The 18,862-nt window shown below is 41.1% G+C and overlaps 1 protein-coding gene across 22 annotated transcripts in view; it reads left to right on the forward strand.

Annotated features, from left to right (window-relative positions):
• The first annotated feature begins 4,495 nt into the window (after positions 1-4,495).
• Positions 4,496-18,862, forward strand: part of NRXN1 (neurexin 1) — a 1,354,235-nt gene continuing 1,339,868 nt past the window's right edge. For all 22 annotated transcript variants that reach the window (XM_075064378.1, XM_075064379.1, XM_075064391.1 and 19 more), the window contains exons 1-2: positions 4,496-4,621; positions 9,151-10,694. In XM_075064378.1, coding sequence (XP_074920479.1) covers positions 9,956-10,694 — 739 coding nt within the window. In that variant the 5' untranslated portion in view covers positions 4,496-4,621; positions 9,151-9,955. The remainder of the gene's footprint in view (positions 4,622-9,150; positions 10,695-18,862) is intronic.

An 18,862-nucleotide genomic window follows, 5' to 3' on the forward strand; every position in this document is an offset into this window, starting at 1 on the left:
AATGGTTCAGACACAGGTTTGATACAGGAGTGGGTGGGTGAGATTCTGTGGCCTGCATTGTGCAGGAGGTCAGATTAGATGATCATAATGGTCCCTTCTGATCTTAAAGTCTATGATTCTATCATACCATTCATCTCTCTCCTGTCCAGTTCTTCCTTCACTCTGGGCTGTGCAAAATGCAAAGAATGTGGCTCACTCTTTCAATAGAATCTGCACTGATTGTCCTGTAAACAAGCTGTTATCACTAAATATCATCCCAACTTCTTCTGTACTTTATATGAAGCCTAATTGTGGTTTATTGACACAGATGTTAAACCAATATTCAGTGTCTTTGTAGGTAGTGCAGGCTTTGAATTTACCTAATAAATATATCTTTCCCCTTATGCTATTGACTACTATCCAGGGCTGTTTTAATTTAGAGGTAAGTCTCATCTCAGGCTCTGAAATATCCTTTTTTCCCTTTTTCTACCTTCCATATTTCCAGTGGTCTTATGATGCATTATTAGGTGCTTGTTTATTCTACATGAGAATGCTTTACTTTTATACTAAGCTTCTGCTACTTCTTTGCTGGATGAGTTGCATTTTCAAAAGGTCTGATTGCCATTGCATGTACACTGCCTGTTCCAGAGTCAGCTCTGGTATTAACTGAAATTTGTCCACCAGTTCCTTGTTTAAAATCTTAAACATTAGACAATCTTATACGTACTTCCTAATGACACCAAAGTCACAATCCTCTGCATATTGCCTTTATAAAGACGTCTAGATCTCTGAATCTGAGTGTTTGATAATGTGTCACATTTCTTTTGAGAATGAAATGCTCTCCTGATTTTTCACAAATATTATTCACTCTTCATTAACTTTCACAGAGTAAGGAGAAAAGATTTATAAATATTTTCTTCATCTCTTCCCATTGCATAAATCCCTTCCCATTGCATAAACGAATGCTTTGTGTTAAGTTTCATTGATATTAGGAGTCTGGTGAAGCACTCCTTCCACTTAGGTCATTCCATAGGTTTACAGAACTGAAAGATTTGTGGAACGATAAATTTGGCAGTTGTTTTTCCACTTATTCATACTGTTTTAAAATGAGTCAACATCTTATGCTATGCCATGTGACTACGGTAAAGAATCACAGAAAGACACACTTTATTCTAACACTGAACAAAGAACTTTACCAGAAAAAGGAAAATAATATTTCAATAATTTACTCTTTCTCTGACTCAAAGCATTGCTTCTGCCTAGAACTTTCCCTAGCCACCTCTTCCCTGTCTTCCTATAATAGATTTAAGAAATAGTATTCATGCTTAGGCTACATTGGAAGCTGCTGCAACGCCTCAGCCTGGTAACAGAAGAATTCTTCTCCTCTTCCCACATATCTCTCCAGCACCTGGTATTTCTATGTGAGCTAGGTATTGGCTTTGCCACTAAACACCGTATGCTGTCTCTGAATTCAGTAGAAGTTTTGCCATTGACTTAAGTAGGGTAAAAATAGGGTCTAAATTAGAAAATATTGACTTGTTTAATAGTGCTAAAAGAAATACACAATAACTTAAATATTACAAAAATGCAATTTTGATTTTTTCAAAATATGCACAAGACTGTTACACTTTAAAGCAATAAAATAGTAAGTTATCTGAACAAATGATCAGTTGCAATCTATTTTTTTATGTTTTTCCTAGCAAAGGAGAAGTTTGTTCATTGCTCTGTTCATACAGGTCAAGTTTTTAGAACTATCTAGAGAAATTCCCACTCCCTTAATTTGAAAATAACGGGATGTGGTTCTCATCTGGCTGAACAAAAGGAATGTCTGATTATTCTTTAAGTGTTGAAGATACGTTACATATCTAGCAAAGCTCTTATTCACATTACTTAACATGTTGCTTGGTAACCTCCTCAAACCTGTCATCTGTGAGGAAGGATGCCTTAAAAAATTACATGGATAACAGTGGGATTTAACAATGGGAATGAAGTAATATTTTTCTGACATTATTTGTTTTTGGGGTTTAATCCAAACTGAGTTTTTAGTGTCCTGGAAGGCTGACAGTAGAACTGTACAAATAGTTTTCAAAGATCTCAGTCTATGTTTGTGAAAGATTCTAGACCCTAGGCAGAGATTCTCACATACAAACCACTCACAAGCACCTCATTCCTAATTCTTCAAGACCCTGTGTAATAAATCCATGGCTACAAATAATAAACATTATAGTCACCCCAAACTACTCACATGTTGCATCAGGAATAGAACCTAGGACAAGAGCTGGGTGAAATCTGGACAAATATGATGACTAGATTCAAACAAAACATAAAATTAAAAAGGGAAGAAGAAATAAGATATGTCTAAATATTTTGACATTTTTTTAGATGAATTGTTTCAACATTTCATTTTGAAACAACACTTTGGAATCAAAATTTCATTTCAAAATGTCATTTCAATCAACATTTTATTTAAAAAAATCACTTCAAAACAATATTCTAAACATTTTGTTGGACTCAAGTGAATTTATTTTTGTTTTTTGTTTCAGCAAGAAAAACAACAACAACAATCACTTTTGGTTTGAAATTTACCAAATGTATGTCTTTATTTTATTTTAATTTGTCGATTCAGCCACCAAACTGAAAAATCAGTATAATCTCTACCACAACCTTCAGATTCCAAACACCGTTTGAAACAAAGAAGAATCTTTAAAAGGGCATATATGTTCTGTAGACTGCAAACATTTGAGGGCAACATAGTCAAACATTCTAACAGGGCTTATGTTACATCCATAAGAGAGCAGTGATACATATAAAAACTAGACAGTTGATACTCCCGTCCCTTTGGATTTACATCCAAAAGCTGTAACAAATCCATGACAACAAACAGTGAACACCATTTCACTACATATATTATGTGGGGTAGAATGTAGGAGCTTTGGCTCAAAAAAACACAGGTCTTTTAACGTCCAAACTAAAGGGGGAGCTCTGCTAGCTGTGTTAGTAGCAGGACTTTCATCCTGTTTAGACTACAGCCATCAAAACGTAACAGTGGCATACACAGCTATCATCCAATAAGAGGCAGTGATGCAGATGCACACTAGGTAGTATATTACAGTAGGATCCTCTTCTTATATTTGATGAGTTAATAGCGTCTTCCCCTGTGTGATAGACTGACACTTCACTGCTCTTCAAGGGCTCCAAGGGGGTGTGTGTCTTTTCCTGCCCTCTCTCCCTCAACAGTTCAAGTACAGGTGGCCTGATTTAATTAGTGGAGTACAGGATGTGGCCTTATCCCTACAGTGCAGCTGGAGCAACAAACTAGCTGCTTCCATTGTCTGCTCTCCCATCTTCTTTCTTTTAGGGATACATCAGACAAGGTGAGGGTGACTTCCTCTCCTCCCTGCAAATCTCTGGAAGGCTTTGAAGGAACAAGCTTTCCTTTTCCTTCCTTTGTAACAGGAAAATACACAGTGCTTCAAGCTGGGCTGTTGAGAGGGGGCACAAAAGGAAACAAGTGTACCAGGGTCCCAAGCTCTGGAACCCATCTCCCCAATGTCAGTAACATCTGAGTAAACAAAATGAAATGGGAGGGGGTGGGGGCCCAGCAACATGATGTACTGGGGTCCCAAATTTCTCTCAACAGGCCTGGCTACAGGAAACAGGATCCATACCTCTCCCCACTTTGGGCAGTGTTTCAAGAGCTGGGGGAAACTCTGTGTATAGTGTGCTGCCACTCCCCCAGGCTCAGACTGAGGTAACTGTTGTCACTGCAGGAGGGGAAAGGGATTAGGGGCTCATTTGACAGAAGATTCCTTGTGGCTTTGAGGAAGCAGGCCTTACACTGCTAGCCCCCCTGAGAAAGAGATAGGGGAAGGGCCTCAGGCTTTCCCCAAAGACCCAAAGAAAGGTCAGACTCACCCGCAGCCACCCAAACATAATGGGAGACAAGGGTAAAGGCCACTGGCCTTGTTACCCACACCTAAGATACTGAAAGTGCTGTGGGTTCTAGACACTAGGTGGTACTGCCTGGATGCAAGAGCTGGGGATTAATGCAGTGTCTTGGGATGCCCTAAAGGCTGACCTGGAGTGACAGGGTGGGAGTTTTCTCTCCTGCAGACAGCAGCTGAGCTGTAGAGGAAGGTGACAGGCCCTGCAGCACCGGGCGGGGCTAGCCAGTACCAATTGTGGAAAGCCTGTGAAGTTGGTATGAGGGTTCAGTGCTCCTATCTATACAAACTGAGTCTTGAAGAGTTTAGAGCCCCTTAGGGACAGTCTCACATCCTGATGCAACTCCGCTGATTCCACTATGTTTACGTCTGGGAGGCATTTGGCCCGTTTGAAAAGGTGCAGGTCCTTCTGCTCAGAGTGATGTGATGCCTCTGTCTAGAGTCTGTGTAGGGAGATGCTGCTGTCCATAGTGCAGCAGAGAGCACAGCTCCTCCTTCCTCTTGCAGACAGGCAGCACCAGGCGTCATGTGACCGTCCCCTCCTTTCTGTTCCCCTCCCTCCCTCCTGGAGTTAGAAGCTCGAGCCTGACGCCGCTGAAAAGGCAACTGCACTTTCCTTAATCTAAGACCTAAGGAAATTCTCTTTGACCGACACATGCTTCGAGCTCTGTTACAAGCTGAAGAGAAAATCCAAGCAGGTAAATGGCTGGCTGCTGGTTTGTGGGATATGGGGAAAGAGAGGTTGGGGAGGAAAGCCCCCATTTAACAGAGCCTGGATCTGTCGGATTCACAAGAGGCGGGTTGGTTTGCGTGCAGCGTTTTGAATAGGTAGATGGCAAGGAGATGAGATGGTGGAACTGAGGTAGTAAGTTAAAGGTTGGATGCGGTGATTTATAATCAATTGCAAGGCAGACTGGTGGTTTGGAGACTCAAAAATGAAATCAATCTTCGGCAATTTTTCTGTGTCTGCTGCTTTGATTAAATGTGTGAAGTCAGAGCGTCAGTGGAAAAGAAGATATTTTGGATGGTGGAGGCTGACAGAAACAGCGGGCTTATTATGCAGGGAGTGCATTGATATTTTGGGACGTTTTTCATTGGGAGCCAGAAAAAGGACACTCAGCTGCATTTATATATCTTTGAATCTGTTAAGGTCCTTGCTGATGGCATGGGTTCTTAGACGGGTAGAAATTATATCATAAACGTATTAAAATACATATAACTGCAGACTGTACGGGTAGCAGAATCGATCATACTGGTCGCTTGGGAAAGAATTTGGTTCTAGAAATCAGTAGAAATGAAAGAAAAAGAAAAAATGATACTATTAAGACTGCTTTTGAATTAGGGCGCTTCACTCTTTGGCTGAAGCAAGATTGTTTTTTGATGTTTTTATTTCATCCTGTAATTTGTGAACTCTCTAGGTCTTCCCCGCACCAGGAGACAATCCTATGGATATTTATACAATAAGGATTCCGCCAATGGTTGTATATGCCTACTGACCTGCCATTTATTAAGGACTGATTGACCTATGGGGTCTCTCCTTTCGAAAAGCTCAGTTAGGGCACCTGTGACTAAAACATATTTTTAAGAATAAAATGGTTATGAAGGGGAGGCAGGAAAGCGTTTTACTTAACCGATGAGCAGCGGAGTCCAGTATTCTCACCTTATGTGTTTTGTATGGGGGGAGGTTTGTACCCGAGGGTCCACTTAAAACATGTATGCCAAATAATTTGCCCTCTTTTTTAAATAACGCTGCCTCTCCTGCTTTCAAAATGACTAGACAGACAGACTGTGCTGTTGATCGATAGTATATGAAATGAAGCGGTCATAATAAATAAGCAGTTAGGGTGTTTTCCCCCGCTTTCTCTTTCTTTCTTTCTCTCTCTCTCTCTCCCCTGTTGTTGTGATATGTGCGTATATGTATGAAAGAGAGAGAGAGAAGCAGCATAGGCAGATAGGCAGAGAACGAGAGAGAGTGTCATCAATTTCATCTAGAAAAGATCTTCAAGTGGGATCCCCTGGCTCTGTGGCTGTCCGATGACAGCTGTAGGGATCGCTCTCTCGTTCACTCCAGGCTCACACCTTCCCTGTGTACACACACACACACCAGCTGGTCATTTCCCCCGTCCTCCTCCTCCTGATCTCCACCTTCCTTACACGTTCACACTACACACGGAACCATTCCTGCTGTACATCCCTCCTCTCCCTCAACACATACATATAACTGCTTTTTTCACACTCCCTCTAGATGTACACCTCACTCACACACAGGACGCCTTCCCACACATAATCAACCCCATTCATGTGGCTCCCCCACATACACAAAATCACTCACCCGTGCCCCTTCCTGAACCCCTATTCCTGGGGAAACACACACACACACACACACACAATTACCCCATAGTGAACCCCTGCGCCGCCCCCCCACATCTCTCTCTCTCTCACGGTGTCACATGCTTACAGTCTCTCCCACTCTTCAATCCTCCCCTCCATACCTATGCAGACACACAACTCATCACAACGACCCCCCAAAACACAAAACGACTCCCCCATACACAGTTAATCCACTTCCACACACGTTATAACCCCCACAAAGCTCCACCCGTCCCTTTCACACACATATATGAAACTAGGCTATGCAAACAGTGCCCCATCAGTCGCACAAGGACCCACCATCACAATGTCACATGCACACAGAAGGCTCCTCCGCTCATACATCCCCCCTTTCGAGTCCCAGACACAAGAGAAACCGATACAGTAACATACATATTCGTCCCTTTCTCTTCACGTACACACAGTAACCTCCTACTGCTCTGTCTCATTCAGACACACAGAATTGCCCCGTTTTTCTCTCTCGCACTCGTCTCATACACAATGACGCTATCATACAAGCACTATAGTAAATTGACACCCCAAGTGATCCCCTCTCTTACCCCCACAGAGCTCCTCATACACAAACACACACACTGACCCCACAAAAACACACGGCTGCTGTCTCTCTCCCACACACGCACAGACATACCAGTCACACAGATTTCTTCTCCCCTCCCACATACAGATGATCCACAATCTCACATACACTCACCCTCACACATTGCTCCCCCTCACACACAGACCCACAGTCACACACACACTGACACCCCGCAGATCCACAGTCACAAACGCACTGACACCCTCAGCAGACCCACGGCACAGTCACACACACTGACACCCCCCCGCCCCTCCTCTCACTAACTCCCTCAGACTGGCCCACAGTCACGCGCAATGTTCCCCCCCGACCCACAGTCACATACACACACTGCCCCCACACGCATACAGTCCCTCCAGTCACGCGCACACAGACCCACAGACGCCCCCCCCCCGAACACGAGTGGGAGAGGGCTGGGGGCTGCGGACAGAGGGAGGGAGGGGATTGCGTGACGGGAGCTGCGGGGGTCTGTCCCGCCTGGGCAGCAGCGGAGCGAGCAGAGAAATCTTTTCTCTGTCCCCGGCTGCAGGGAGGGGAGGAGCCGGTAAGCCGGGCGGGGCGGGGCGAGCGGAGGAGCCCGGGCAGGGCAGAGCTGCCTTGATGCTGAAGCCTGAGCACCGGGGCCGGTATGTGCCGAGCAGCCGCTCAATGCGGTACAATAAATTAATGCTGGCTACGAGGAAAGGGCGTGAATTGGACCCTGCGCTGCTGTGTCTGGACGCTCCATGCCCGGGCTGGGGCAGGCATGAGCAGGGCGGAGGCTGCTCTGCTGGGGGTTGCCATCTCCTGGGGTGACACGTTTCCAGCAGGCGCTGCCCAGTGTCTCTGATCGTCCAGCGGCATTGCCGAGGGCTGGAACCGACTGGGGGATAACAAAGGCCGGGGACAGCCTCGCCGGTGCCTGCCCACTCTGCATTGCGTGGTGCTCGCAGTAGGTGACTGGCGATTAGTCGCTGCCGCCGCTGTCCATGAAGTTTCGAGTCCCCCTGCTCCCCTTGGATGCTGGTTCCTCTGGGGAGAAACAAGCAAACATCGCTGAAGTTAAGAAGAGGCAAACAAAATGTAAGGGGGGGGGCACTTAGCGGCTCAGCACACGTCGGGGGCGTGGGGCTGCGGGGTGTGAGCGCCCCGGGGAAGGGGCCGCTCGGCAGCGTTGTGCTCCGGACCTACACGCCCAAAAGCCACGGGGAAGGCTCAGCACGGGCCGTAGAGCCGAAATTCTCTCTGCCTGGCGGCTGCCGGCTCACAGCTAGAATGGAGGTGGCGGGGGAGGAGGGGTGCTCATTGGCAGAGCCCTTAAAGCGGAGGGAGCGATTAGCAAATACGCATCTGCCGGGAAACATATACATAGCAGTCCGGGAGGGGAGAAATATGGGGGACAATCCCTTTAACGCTCCTGCAGTGCTTCGGCTTGAGAGAGCTCTTCGGAGGAACAGCCTGGATTGTGGCAAATACATTGTTTATTTAAAAAAAAAATTGGGAGACGGGGAGGTGTCCCTCTTAAATAGGGATAATTGGGCGTCTGTGCAAAATACTGTACCGTAGCCCAGAAGGATTAAACACCTGATATTAGCTGAACTGTGATGTGCATAATGTCAGCAGCATATCTGATGTTCGGATTTTTCCCTGCCATAACAGATAATTTTAGCAGCAAAAGAGGTCAGAGGACAGAGAAAAATAATATTTTGAAATTTTCAGAACACCTTCTAAGAAACCACTGTAATTCTGCCTCACCCTGTGAAAATAATGCCATATAAATTCAAACCGGCTGACCCCTGCAGGGTGTTTGATCCACTTTAAATGTTCTTAAACATACTTGAAATAATCAGAACCAGGCTAGGTGGCATGGAATGCATTAATATTGCTCTATAGTGTCACAAATGCAGATATTCTATTAAATGAATTAAGTTAAAGGGAAACTCGGGTATCAATAAGAATAATTAATGCCTTTTAACAGCCCTTTCATTTTGAGCATAAAAAGTCCTACAAAAATGAAATCTGGTACTAAAAGGTTTCAGTGTTTGAAACAGTAAGTAGCAATCTTTATACAGTCAGTAGCACAAAAAAGCTTATTTTAGCATAAGGTTTAGGTTTAGTATAACAAGATATAAATTCTCCATACCTCCAAATGTATTTACAAGTTTCTTTTCCTTACTTTAAACAATAGTTCAAGTTAAGCATAAACTCAGATAAATTATTAGTCATGTGATTTAAATGTTTGTAGGATATAGTTTGATACTGGTTTGTTTTAATTCTTTGCAGATTAAAAAAACCACAAAAAACTTGGATCATTGTTTTGGCCTTGTACAAGAGAACAGAAGACAAGCTGTGATGCTTTGCATGTCAAGTAGCTACTGAGCTGCTTGGCAGCTTCTGGATTCCAGCCCCACTGGGAATGAGGCAGTGCAGGAAACCATGAGTAATGAGTCCTGTGGTCTGCTTCTGCTGCTATAACACCATGGCAGGCAGTCCATGATCCAACAGGAGGATCTATCCTAGGAAGGCAGCACTGGAATTGGTAATTTATTCCCTGAGAAAGGAGAGGAAAAACCTTTGGGAAAATACAGTTGGTGGATAACATGTAAAAACAAGTCCACACACATTGGGATACTGATGCATTCTCGCTGGGTTTGTGCATCCACTTGGAGAAGGGTTTTTTGACATTTTTCCCCCCACTCCAAAGTTGGTAATGTGGGGTTTTGGTAACATTTCTGCTGACTCATACATCCCTAGACAGCTCTTGCTAAACCAAGTTGATAAGTGAGTAAGTCTATTGGTGCCTTCTTTTTTGCTGAAGATCTCTTGCAGTTCAGCCAAGATTGACCACCCAACACGTGGGTCATTCCTTGTAGGGGATCCCAGCTCACACGTGCATCTTGGGCACTCACAACCTGGGCCTCTCATGCTAGGGAGGCATTTACAATAACCACAGTGTAAAGGGCAAATAAGAGTGAGCCAACTGTCTAGCGTGAGAGGTGACTGGAAAGATTTTACCCTGTCTGCTCCAGCCCCCCTCCCACCTTTCCCCCCTCCACACCCCCCTCTTCCCCGCCCAACCCCACAAAACATGGGGGCTGTGCTCCTCAAGCATGGGGGCTGTCTCCTGCTGTGGCTGGCCCTGCTGCTGGGCTGCTGGGCTGAGCTTGGCAGTGGCCTGGAGTTCCCAGGGGCTGAGGGCCAATGGACCCGCTTTCCCAAGTGGAATGCCTGCTGTGAGAGTGAAATGAGCTTCAATATGAAGACACGCAGCTCTAGTGGGTTGGTCCTCTATTTTGACGATGAGGGGTTCTGTGACTTCCTGGAGCTGATCTTGACCCAAGGGGGGAGGCTTCAGCTCAGCTTCTCTATCTTCTGTGCTGAGCCTGCCACCCTGCTGACTGACACAGCTGTAAATGACAACCTCTGGCACACAGTGGTCATCCGCCGCCATTTTAAGAACACAACACTACTCATTGACCAGACCGAGGCAAAGTGGGTGGAAGTGAAGTCCAAGCGGCGTGACATGACTGTCTTCAGTGGCCTCTTCTTGGGTGGGCTCCCACCTGAGCTCCGCTCAACAACCCTGAAACTGACACTTTCCTCGGTGAAGGACCGGGAGCCATTCAAGGGCTGGATAACTGATGTCAGGGTCAACTATACACAGACCTCACCTGTGGAGAGTCAGGAGGTGCGGCTGGATGATGAGCAGAGCCGCCTGTGCGCCAGGGATGATGTTTGCCTCAACGGTGGCATCTGCTCAGTGCTCAATGACCAGGCTGTCTGCGACTGCTCACAAACTGGCTTTCGGGGGAGGGACTGCAGTGAAGGTAAGAGTTCACTTTAGCTTGACCTACCAACCACTCCCTTAATGGAGGGGAAAGGTAGCCCATAAAGACTGCATGGTGTTTCCTCCGTAAGAGTGAATCTCTCTCTCTCTCATCTGTACTTTCCCCTTCCCCACCTCATCCCTGACCCCTTTGTTATATCTCAACCCTCCCTCGACCATCCTCCAAGTGTTTCTGTGGCAGAATATGGTGTGATTATTTTCTCCAAAGTTGGGAGAGAGGAAGGTGTAATCTGGGGTTCTCCTTCATGGTAAACTAGGGTTGTTCCTGTTGATGGGGACCTGGGGTTATTTGTGGTGTGAGAGGGAGTAATATAGGGTATTCATGACAAGGGAAGGGGCAATCTGAGTTTATTTATAAGAAATGGGTAATGTAGAATTATACTTGGGTAGGGACCTTATTTGATTTTTGGTGGGCATAGCGGAGAAATTATCTGGGTTTAATTTTCGTTGGGGGTTGGGGAGGCCTGGATTTATTCATTGTCCATACTGGTATATTTATTGATATCAGAATCTACTACATGCTTGAACTAAAATCAGTGATTTATTTGTGAAATTCCTTAATTGATGAGAAAAGTTAAATGAAGGGTTTATAGTTTCACACCAAGGGGAATGGCATAGTATTGTAATATGTTTAGCAATTCTAATGCCAGTCACGTAGACAGAGGGTAACAAGGGAAGTGGAAAATATGTACCCCACAGCTGGGAAATGATTGAATATTTATAGCCAGTAAGAGAGCTAAGAAAAGGAGATGTTCCCTGGTTTCTTGCCTACAGATAAATCACTGAGGAAGTGAGACTCATCTTTAGTGTCCATTATTATTGGGGATTTTGAAGCAATGTGAACATGTTTATTTTGCAAACATATCTAGAGCTTTTTAACAATACATTATTCTTAATTTTGCTAGTTCATATGCAACTACTTTGCAGCTATGTAAAATGACAGAGAATTTTTGTGTGTGTATTTAGAACAGAATTTAGGGGTATGTGAATGAGAATTATGAAAAATAATAGAATATATTAAAGGACATCATAAAACTTCATATAAAAATTTGAATGTAAAAACATAAAAAGAAGGTAAAATAGGCAGTATGTATCCCAAATGAAGGTGGTCATTGAGCAGTTGCATGACATTTATGGCTGAGTAATTTGCCTGTATCATTTCTATCAAATTTCACTTACTATAGAAAAGAAGAAAACATTAATTGTGGGTGATCTTTATTATGTAACACCTTTTGTCCTTAGTGTTAATACTTATACATACAGTCATTCTGCATCCTGTTTACTTTGTCAGCTGTCTATCTCTGCTCTGCCATTTGGGAAAAAAATCAAGTCTTTTTACATTTGTAAATATCATTACAATGAAAGAACAATAAAGGGTAGTTTCACAGTGTAACAAACTTGTACCTTCACTAGCACATAATTCAAGACACTGTAGGATGAGAACATATTCTATACTGATCTAAATAATGTTCATATTTTTTTTAATTTGGTATCAGATACCACTAGCCATGTGAAATATTGAGGTTTCTTTGTTTCTGTAAGTTAGGTCCTGTTATAAATCATGCAGAAAATGATCAAGTATTACAGTTTGGTTACTGCAACAATGGCAATTACAGATTGTTATAAGATTAATACATGAGAATACTCTATAAAAAACAAATTATTTGGGCACACATCGCTCTTAACACCTCAAAGCAGTTTATTGAAATATTAATATAGATAAAACAATTACATGTAGAATCAACAGATAGTGAAAAGTCTCTTCTTTAAGTTAGTGAAGTAAAATGAAATGATGACAGGTATTTTTAAAGGAAAACCATATTACTTTATTAATATTAGAAACAAAAACAATGTGTATTGCAAAATGTCTGATTAACATATATAATAGGAAACTATGTAGTAAATAGCATTTTAGAGCCCAACATTTGGGTGAAATTGTGGCCTCTTTGAGGCCAATGGGAGTTCTGCCATTGACTTCAAAAGAGCTAGTATTTTACACATTATATTTTGTAACCTCTAAGAAGCCTTATAAAATATTCAGAAGAGATATAATTTTAGCATAATACATATTTGCTCAATACTGAATAATTATATAGAACCTTATCCTGCTTCCATTGAAATAAAGGGCAAAATTCTCATTTACATCAGTGGGACAGGACTGGGGTTATATTATTTATTAATTAACCACTCAGAAGCAAACCAGTCAGCTTTTGAGGAAGGAAATAGTGGCTGTTTGTATCCACTTTCAAAGAGTTGAACTATTATATAATTACCTTGTTTTTCTTATGAGGAATTAGGTGGCACTGAAAATGGAGAGGGATAAGGTGATACCGTTGTGCCATCAAATCCCTGCTATTGATCTTTACATTCTTTATTATCATGGCAATTATATCAATAACTTTTTCTATTACCCAATAACTTTACTAAGAGTCAGATCTGGCATTTCTTGTGCATATGAGTTTCCCAATGGGATACTCTAGAACTGCAGAATTGGTACTTGGAATGGAGTGATCTAGATGGATATTTTTACTTCTGTTTTACATTTTCATGTTTTTTGTTTTGTTTTTTGACTAGAGATAGTACACCCTCTTCTCACCTCCTTTGGCCTTACTCTTTTATCTGTAACTGTAACCAAACCTGTTCAGTTGCATTTTTTTTCCTGAGAAGGAAGAAAGTTCAGTAAATTTATTTTTCATTATTTTTCATTTTGTATACCTCTGCACTTTTGTATTCTGGCTCAGGCCAGAGTTATAAAATACAATGAGATATTTCTAGGCCATAGGAAAACAATAGTAACAGCTCTTTCAAAATTTCCATCCCTATTTTGCAGATTTGAGAGGTCTGGATAATTGCGATAATGATACCAGCCCTGCAGTCCTTAGGATGGGATTTTCAATAGTACTTACGAGGTTTTAGAATTTTAAGAAAAAAACTCTTGACTTTGAATAGGTCAATTGTGAGTTAAGTGACTAAATACCTTTGAAGATCTGGGCATTAGGCACTTTTCAAAATCCCATTTCTTAGTCTTTATTGAGGCAAAACTCCCATATAAGTACCAAATTCCACAAAGCCTTATTTGTGTGAGAAATCTTTAGTCAAATGAGTATTCCCATTGGGTTTGACTCCTCTATCCCTTGCTGGTATATATCAGGAGTAGCTTCATTTAAGTCAATTGAGTTACACTAGTTTGTAAGTGAGAGGAAAATTAGATACGTTGGATTCAACTGAATTACTTGCTTGAGTAAAGATTACTCATGGGAGTCAAGGTTACAGACTCAAGACCCTGGTCAGTAAGAGTTTTTGGCCAAGTCAGAACAAAAGAACAGGCATTTTGCCTGAATATAGACAGTATTGGGCCCAAGGGTTATTTAGAAAGGCATTCAAACTTCCAGCCATTTATCTGAACTGACCCAATCCTTCATACTTTTTAAAGTTGGCCCAATATTATCTGTAACCCCCAGTTTTAGCTTTAAAAACGTTGTGGCATTTTATTCCACATGTTTATTAATATTTTCAGTATGGATTAGCTTTCTTATAGTGCCTTATCATAATTAGTAATATTTATGGCACTACGCTCAAATGAAAAAAATACTATTGTGGAGCTCTTCTTCATGCCCCCAAATACTGCAAAGCTTCCAAAATTAAAATATAGAGTCAGTAGTGCCATAAGTGCACGACATTAATTTTTGCTTTTATTGCATTTCTTATGCATTACACTGAAAATATTAACTTGGGATGTAATTTGCTACTGATATAGGCCACAGAAATTTTATTTCACTTCATGGAAGTGGCTTGACACAAAGAACAATGTGCAAAATTAGATGAAAAACGTTATCTGAGGGATATGACTCAGGATAAAACTATTATAATGATGATACCAGTTTTCCAAGACATTTCTGAGAACTATCAGAGGACTCTATTCAATACTAATAGTATGCAGTTTTGCATCAAGAGAAATTGGTGCGTTTTAGTTCTGGAATGGGGGAAAACTATTCATCGGAAAGACTGGTCTTTAATATCTGGTTTCTGGTAAAGTGAATTAGGATCCTGGACTGCTACAGAGGAAAGAGAATTTATGATCAAGAACTTTCATCTCATCCTTCCTATTTTGCTCCTTATTTTGGAAATTCATAACCTAGAATAGGAAAGCTTTTTAAAATATTGAACTCATCTATCAAAACAGGAATTTTATTTAAATGTGTATGCAAAGCCAGAACAGTTCAATGTATCATTTAGTTCAGTATTCTGTCTCTGACAGTAGCCACTACCAGAGGCTAGTGTAGAAGGCTGAAATAAAACAAACACATAATGCACCTAAATAATTTGCATTGCCAGAAATTTCCTGGTGACCCCAGGAAATGTTTATGCCCTTATACTTTTTTAGTTCTTTAATTACTAATGTAATTTTCATATATATGTCCTATTCTTTTTTTGAATATTGCTAATACCTTTGTCTCAGTCATATCCTGATGTGGTGAGTTCCAAATATAATTATTCTTTGGATTAAAAATTATTTCCTTTTAATATTAATTCATTTTTAATTTTAACTGTCCTCTTGGTCTTCTGTTAAGGGAAAGAATAAGGAATAACCATGTAGTCATTCATAGGAAGGGACATCCTCATGATTAGATCTTCAGCAGTTGATTCCAGCTGTGGATTGTCATCTGTGAAGGTGATTTTTCAGTGATTCAAGCCCATATGGCTCAAAGTAGCCAGCCTTTGGATTTTTTTGTTTCTGTTTGCAGTCTCTGTTTATATTTGCTTCTGCTTATTGGCCTTTTTTTAAAGTAATCTACTATTCCAAGTCCCCTTTTGAAATCCCTCATGTTCTAATTTCACTCCTGTCATGCCTTGCTTTTGAGCATAATATGAAAAACATGTCCGTATTAATAATCCTTGTAAGGTGCATGTTTGCCTGCAAAGCTGTTCCATAGTCTTATGAGAGCCCTCAGTTTTACATTGGAGGGAATCATAGCCACCTTCGTTGCATCCTGCTGGAACTCGTAGGTAATATTATGGTCTCTGAAAAACACAGCATATGACCATAACATTTACCATGGGCAAAATTTTCCTCTTGGATCTACACTTTAGATCCTTTATCTTCAGTTTGCATCACTGTTACATTATCAGTACTTGTTCCACCTGTGGAATCCCCATCACTGTTAATGGCTACCGGGGTGTTTTGCATGTGAGATGAATGCAGCATGTGCTACAGAGATCCACAGCTGACTGAGTTAAGAATAGCTTTATAGGAAGCTTGAAATTTACTTTAAATCAAAACCTTTTAATATTTTAAAAATAGTTTCTTTTTTATAATTACAATAAAAAACATGTTTACAAAATAAACATTTAGGAAAATAGTCCCAGAACCCCTTTTAATTAGAATTGAAAACAGTGGATCCTTTGTACTCAGTAGTATGTAAATAGAACTATTATGATACCATTTTAAGCTAGGATTTTGCATGTTTTTGTAAATGCAGTTTTGTTGCCAGGACTTTACATAGTAAGATACTGATTTCAGTTCCTCATGTAACATCTCAGCATTCAAATATTGTGTCATTGGTTATGAGAAACGGACAGGCTGTTTTATATCATCTTGTAAGAGGGCTGCTTCTGGCACATTGCTAATCATGGCATTGTAATTCTTCCAGTGGACCCCTTGCTGTACAGCATAAATCTTAGTACCCCCAAATCATTATTTTTTACATAGTGGGGCAGATGTTCCCATTTGCTTCAATCACCAATGCAGGTGATATTTCACTCGAGAGTCCATATTGCAAACTTATAGAGAAGTAAGATTCTTGGAGAATATGGCAAAAAATTTCACTCCTAGTGGCTTTTATCTAGGAGCTTTGATTAGACTGGTTATTCACAAGCCCCCAGTTATATATTAAATTAGTATAATTGTCAACATATGTAACAACTGCTGATTAAAAATATCTGTTGTGATGTCATTAAAGGCTAACTTTAGTATTTCGTACATTCAGGTCTTTTAGCTTATTTTTGTATATATAACAAAAGTACCCGGTAATAACTTTAAAATAAAGGTGCTAATCCAGCAACCACTGAAATCAATGAGAGTATCTGAGCTGACTACAATGGCAGTTGGATCAGGGCTCTGTAAACTTTGAATATGTCATCTTTTAAAAAGTGAGCTGTTATTTACTCGGAACACATAAAAACATTCCAGGCTGTCGAAAAACGTTTTCTCTATTTTGCTACATTCTAACTGAAAATTGTATAAACTGATTTATGAAATTTAATTTTACTGGATTGTGAAGGGTATAGTGAGAATTTGTGTGCAAAATTGAAGCTGAAGGCTAATTAAGATGATTGAGTTATAAGCCTTTTAGAAATGGGGCTTATGATAGAAATGTGACAGACCCATAAATTTTCTGTTGCTGCCAGTGCCACCATAATAAAGAAAAAACTGCCAGACAAAATCCAGTATATCTTTTTTTTTCGTAAAACAGTTAGATGTTATTTGTTTGTTTATTACACTGAACTGGAAGCTAAGTTTTAATATTACCCCTTGAATAAAATAGCTTTGGTTTTTCCCACCAAGTTTGACCCTTTCTCCACTGACTCCCTCCCTATGCTCCATTTATGGGATCTCAGAGCATAGATAGAGCTTTTCTAGACCAAGATCTCAATATGCAGCATTCAAACTTGCAGAGTTTAAGTTCAGTTTTGTCAGGCTAGAAAGCAGTACTTTTTGGTGAGTTTAAATTAATGTCTGAACTGTTCTCTTGGCCATAGATGTATCCATTATAACCAACATGGCACAAAAAGTCAGTAGCTAATATGACTATAGAAGGGCGGAGCACAAGATTTTGAGCCAGCCTTGGTATTGTGTAATACTGGGCAAGCCACATCATCTCTTTGATTTTAATTTCCCCATCTGTAAGATAAGGCTAATGATACCTAACTATCTACCTCACAGGAGCATGGAGGATTTTCTGCATGATCCTTAGCTTTTGAAGGATTAGACCTTATATTATTAAAACCCCTCTGTGAAATCAAAATTTTGCAGCTCATTCTAACATCCTGCAACATTTTCATTACACACAGCCAGCTGTCATCAGTTTGCTGTGCAGTTGCTCCCCATCCCCATGATCTGTATTAAACCCAGCATGTTGCTCCTCTGCTCTGCATAGCATCTCTTCCACTAGGTGGGCTGGAATATGTGAAATACTAGATGTGAGCTAATAGGCAAGGGAGAGCCAAGTAGCAGTTGGCCAATCTGGTTTTCTTCACTTCTGTTACACTCCCCATCTGCCACTCTCTCCAAAATTACTGTGCTTTAGGTCTGCCCTGTGCATCAATTAGGACCTAATAGTCAGTGTTCAAGCACAGAGGAAAACCCAGGCTCCCAGTGGTACATTTATAACATACTTCTATGCTATGCTCCTTTGTTTTGTGTGGTGAAATTTCATTCTCTTTGGCCCTGATACTGCCACAGGATCTGCTAGCATGGAACTCTGTATCCATATAGAGATCTACTGATTTCAGTGGGTCTCCACACTGGCACAGGGATCCATGCTAGGGGATCCTAATGTAGAATCAGAAACTTTATTAGTGATTAACAGTTGGAATTTAAAAAAATAACTTTTAGCGTCTATTAATTTCTTGACTCCTATTACTGTTTATCAACAGCAACTTTTATTTAGCCAGATCCTTCCCATTCATGTGTTATTGTACTGTGTACTTAACCACGAGAGGGCCATCACTGTGTAGTAAACATACACAGAGAAATTCTTGTGCTCTTGAGTTACACCAAATATATTCAGCTAATCTAGTTTGGTTTGTATGAAGGCAATAAGCTGGCATCTTTTGATAAAGAGAGGTTTAAATACTAGTGTTTTTGATCACTATGATTCTCCTGTGTTACTTCAGCCAGACGTTAAACCTTGAACCTTTGAGTTAGACTACAGTAAGCAGTGAATTCAGTAGTCCTGGTAGATAGTAGATAGGGTGCAATCCTGAAAGGAGCTGAGAGTCCTCAACTTCCATTAAAGTCAATTTGAAATTCCATTGACTCATGTTTAGAATTATGGCAAACCCAGTAACCTGTTGATTCTGAACATAATATTCAACTGGGGACACAAAAGGAGAGGAGTTTGGGGTAAAATAAATAAACGGCTGATT

This window comes from Chelonoidis abingdonii, chromosome 3 (genome assembly GCF_003597395.2).
Source record: "Chelonoidis abingdonii isolate Lonesome George chromosome 3, CheloAbing_2.0, whole genome shotgun sequence".
Classification (NCBI taxonomy): Eukaryota; Metazoa; Chordata; order Testudines; family Testudinidae; genus Chelonoidis; species Chelonoidis abingdonii.